Here is a 4,881-nt window from a genome sequence, read left to right on the forward strand (position 1 = left end):
CACATGTTACAGCATGGTGCTGTAACGCATCGTGCGGTAACGTAGAAGTCATGCGCACCATATGGAGCCCACTGTGCCACATGACCTCTGTATTACCGCACGGCCTCTGTATTACAGCACAATGCATTACAACACTGTGCTATGACAGGAGAAGATAACGATTCATTTCACTCTCTGTCTCGGTGCTACAATTCGGAATAACGACTTTCCATTGCAAGAACCTGAAGACGTTGATTGACAATAGGACGACTTATTATTTGTCTGGTGCGCGAAAATATTAGGTGTGAGCTTTATTAATGGAACGAGACGAGGGAGACTGAAAAGGGCATCAATAGTGATGATCTAGCCTTTTTTTTAATCAGCTGAGGCCCTTGCCGACTGCACTAGCTAGCATTTACTCCAAGGATACTCTTAACCCCATGTAAGTGATTTTCTTTAGTGTGTGTTCTCAAACACTTCAATTCAAGGATCAAACACATTCTCACTTTCAGAACATGGATTCACGGTTAAGAGCAGAAACACCATCCCTATGAGAAGGATTCTGTCACTAAGGTGCAGACTACAACACGAGGGCCTTCCTCTATGGGCCATGTAAAGAACCTTTATGCTTTTTTCTTTCCCCACTTCACTTGAACAATGAAAAATTATCACCTGACTTCTGACTGGATTGACAGAGCCTTCTCTGTTTGGATCATCGATCATGGGAGCTGTAGCATGGAGATCAAGTATGCAAGCCCTGGAATGGCCAAGTATCTCCACCTGATCTAATACAAATTGAGGTCATTCCAAATTGTTAGTACTTTTGCAATCCAACTAAAAGGCTTTATTCACTTATAGAGCATACACAGCAATGTAAATGGCCTATCATCTACTATCATAAATAGCTAATTAAAAGTATACCCTGATATTAGAAATTTGCAGGTCGGTTTTTATCCAAACACTGGCTAATGGTACAGAATATGGGTCATTCAGTTTTTATCTGAACACTGGCTATAGATACAGAATTTGGACCAAATTGCACATGCAGGTAGCTTATGACAGCCCACAGCCTTCTAAACATTCATCTACATGTCCACATACTTGAATATATGTAAATGTATGCATTAAAAGCACACAATCACACAGAACCCCATAAAAAGAAACAATAAACGGACAAGTCTTCAGGGTTTGGAATATGATTTGGAATGGCACATCTCTTCATAAATGGGAAATGACCAGATTTATCCCACTAAATCACCTGAACTTTTCACATTCACTACCTAAAAAGATAGATACCATATCCAACATTATTGATGTATAAGCAACTTTATGCTTTGAGCTGCATATGTCAATGGAGATGCTTATATGGCACCCAGTTGACAGCATTTGAACCTGCAAGGTTACTTGAGGCACCATCATTGGCTTGGTAGTAAAATCTCTGCTGTTGATAGTGGGGGCCTAGAATCAATCCCCTTCTTGCGGGGAGGGGTTTGTTGGGTAGGGAGGTGGTTATGTGGTGGGGTTAAATTGGGGGTTTATGAGGGATTCCTAGCAATACAACCCCCCCCCCTCCCGGGGCCAAAAAAACAAAGGATTTGTAATCTAATCATTTAATCAGCAAGTTAATTTATATGCAACATGAATTTGAACAACATTGAAAAAGTAGCACATTAAACTGAAAGCTAATATGCCTCAAACAACAAGTAATAGACATGTCAACCAAAGAACCTCAAAGCTAATTCAACCATATTGACACACCTGCAGTTCTCTGTAGAAGATGGCATCCATGCAAAGGCTCATGTTCACTTGTTCTCTCATGTATTTAGCACCTATAGATCTCATTATTTAGTATCCCTCCTGCGTCTCTGTTGAAGTAAATACCATCATATTAATGCCACTGTCTTTTCACATGATATTTAGGGTCATAAAGGATTGAAAAATTGCTTTATCCCATTTTATATCTTTGTACCCGAAAATCGACAAACTCAGCTCCACATTGTTCACAAAAGGTCAAGCCTTCATTTTCATCTCCAATTACTCGAAAAATGCCCACAAGCATAAAATCCACATTTGATAGGCCCACAATCCATCCTTTTCCGGTTTATTGGTTTTGTAATGAAAAGTTCTCCCTATCGTCTCACCTCCTTGAACACTTCAAAGAGAACTGGATATAGCAGATAAATGGAAGATCAGAGGCAGATGTTATTCCACAAATCAATTGTCCAGTATTCTTGTCATACTTTGCAAGACCTAAAAACAATAAGATGATCTTTCTTTTCAGTCCTCCCTTGACATGTCATCCAATATTTCTCTAACCTCTTCAAATACATGCTCCAAAATTCGAACTCCAGTTCACCATCTTGCAAATGCTTTGAGTACCAAAGAAGTTGACATCAACTCAATTCTAGCGCCAGATTATTCTTCTGCCCTCTTTCAACTTCTTTTTGGAAAGTAGAAGTGACTTTTTCCCCCAATTTTATCATGGATTCACCTTCCATCTGCATAAAATATGAGATAAGTAACATAAGCAAGTGAAAACATTAATCATGCAGATCCATAAATTCATAAAAGAAAATTAGCATAAGATGTCTGAGAACAAGAATTTTCATTATAAAATGTAAACAGTGAACAGTAGAAAACTATTTACATTATTTCCTACCAGCAGAAACAAACAAATAAGTTTACTTATTCAATATATACTGTAACAAATGGATGCAAGATCTTCAAGTTCCCCAAAGACCAGAAATTCCAACATGTGAAGACAATGCATATCAGTATACATCCTTTTGCTCCACATATTTTATACTGGATAAGTACCTCTGAGATATAGCAGACTGAAGAATAGAGGCTCTTCAGTTAGTGAACATCTTTCTCAATAGCGGGGTCTGGGGAAAGAATAAGAAAAGTAATTCCACCTAATCTCTGACCAGGAACAGGACCTATCACAAGAATGTTCTCTTTAGTAGGTTGACAACTCTGAAATGAGAGATTGCCTATCTTTTCTTTCATCCCAAGAAATATGCAATCGGGCGAGCTAATTCGAATCACTTAGGTAAAATAAAAACAGCCCCTGAAATCCAGACCTCATCTCTGATCCTCAGAACACAAAATCAGTTCATACACCATATTACCAAGGTTTATGATGACGTCCGTCGACATATAGCCCTACGCAATGTTTCTTACAAAGCAACGGTTGAGCATCATCAACGCCTCTCTTTCAAACTCTATATCTACAACAAACCATCCCTGTTTGATACCCCAAATCCATTGTTGTTTATTCCATCATTTTCCTCCCAACCTCCATTTTCATTTCCTAAGAGCGTTCCATTTGTTCTTTCAAATAAAACAGCCCATAAACCCCAATAAATCATACTTGTTGGCTGGAATAGGACTGATTGTGATGGAAGATGTGGCATCCCAAATTTCCCTTGACCCTCCTTAGCCAAATCTCTAAGAAACCAAATTTCCCCTTCTTGCCTAGACTTGATTATTGATAAATTTCTTACCAGTTCTTGTATCAGTCCCAAAAATTTCCAATTTTTATCTAAAATTCAACCCCCAAATACCTTGGATATTCTTCTACCAACAACAAGGAGGCCTTGACAACACAATCTTTGGAGTTAGCTAGTGATTCAGCACTTATTCACAGCCTTCTAACCCGTGGGACAGCAAAGGAAGGTACTGATATATCATGTTTCTCTTATTAGATTTTCCTTTGCATATTTAGAATGAAATTCTACACATGATTTGTTTATTTCTTTATTTATGGCTATACTTGTAAAAATTTCTGCATGTATGCTGAGATATATGAGTTGGATTATCCTTCCCATCCTTCCTACCTTCTAGTTAGGATATTTTCTAGGTTTCCCAAACCTGTCCTACACCCCCTAAAAGAACCGGGCCAAGTGGCTTATTAAGAGGATTGTTTTTATTGTTTCTTTCCTTACATGTAAAGGCTGGAATCCCCTATTAATTCTCGGCCTCTTTTCAAGGTCTTTGGATAGGGTTTTAGTTGAAATAGAACTATCTTACTGTTTTACAGTTTAGAAGGTCTATTCCAGTTTTGTTTCTTATTTTATTCATTATCTGATAAGGATTGGTTTCCTATTGGCTATTAAATTGCCCTATGGCCAGTATGCAACTATCCTATTAGTTTCTATTTAAGCATTATAGCCTAAAGCCTCCCCACGATATTAATGTTGAATAAACCATTGGCTTTTGCTTGTCCAATGAGTGAGCCTTGGCACAACAATTAAGTGGTGCTATTGCAACTTGTGGTTGCAGGTTCAAAACTTGGAAACAGCCTCTCCTGCGAAGCAGGGGATAAGCCTGTGTACATTTGCCCCTCCCAGACCCTGCAGTAGCACGAGCCTCGTGCACTGGGATGCTCTTTTTATGCAGCAACCATTGGTGAGATGCCAAGGTAAGATCGGTGCGATTCCAATCTAGTTCCAGCCCTAGGTGAAAAGCTTGATCCATATTATTCTACCTTTCTTCCATTCTTCTTCATTTTATCCACCATCAAATCAGGTCAGTATTTTCTGGTTTCTGTTCTATTCTTCCGCATACCCTATTTGCTGGAATTTCAATTTCTCCATTGTTTACATTTGAGATTTCAAATCAGACTTCAGATTTGGCAATCGGATTACATTCTAAAAGTCATATTCACAGTTTCAAAATTGTATCTTGTTATTATTTATTTTGTGTCCTACTTCAAGATGGATTCTATTTCTACACTATTTTAAGATCAGATTTAATTTTTTGTTTCAGAATAGTATCCTCATATTATTGCTGAAGTCTGCTAATGTTCTGATGCACTTTGATAACTGATTTGAGCCCATCAAGATCTTCTATCGATAGTCATTTCAGTAATTCTGTTTTTAAGAATCCTACTGCTAATAG

At 38.1% G+C, this 4,881-nt stretch overlaps 1 protein-coding gene across 3 annotated transcripts; it reads right to left on the reverse strand.

Moving 5' to 3' along the window:
- Positions 1-365: 365 nt before the first annotated feature.
- On the reverse strand, positions 366-1,916 carry LOC122669426. 3 transcript variants are annotated; one of them, XR_006334014.1, is made up of 2 exons: positions 1,738-1,916; positions 366-764 (listed from the first exon to the last, which is right to left on the reverse strand). XR_006334014.1 is itself a non-coding variant. In XM_043866181.1 (2 exons), exons 1-2 carry the CDS (start codon positions 1,819-1,821, stop codon positions 463-465), a joined length of 381 nt encoding a protein of 126 aa, XP_043722116.1. In that variant the 5' UTR covers positions 1,822-1,916; the 3' UTR covers positions 366-462. The 3 variants fall into 3 exon arrangements, 1 of the variants encoding a protein (XP_043722116.1); XM_043866181.1 differs by having other exon boundaries at positions 366-759; XR_006334015.1 differs by lacking the exon at positions 366-764 and adding an exon at positions 971-1,259.
- Positions 1,917-4,881: the final 2,965 nt, after the last annotated feature.

Source organism: Telopea speciosissima, chromosome 7 (genome assembly GCF_018873765.1).
Source record: "Telopea speciosissima isolate NSW1024214 ecotype Mountain lineage chromosome 7, Tspe_v1, whole genome shotgun sequence".
Lineage (NCBI taxonomy): Eukaryota > Viridiplantae > Streptophyta > Magnoliopsida > Proteales > Proteaceae > Telopea > Telopea speciosissima.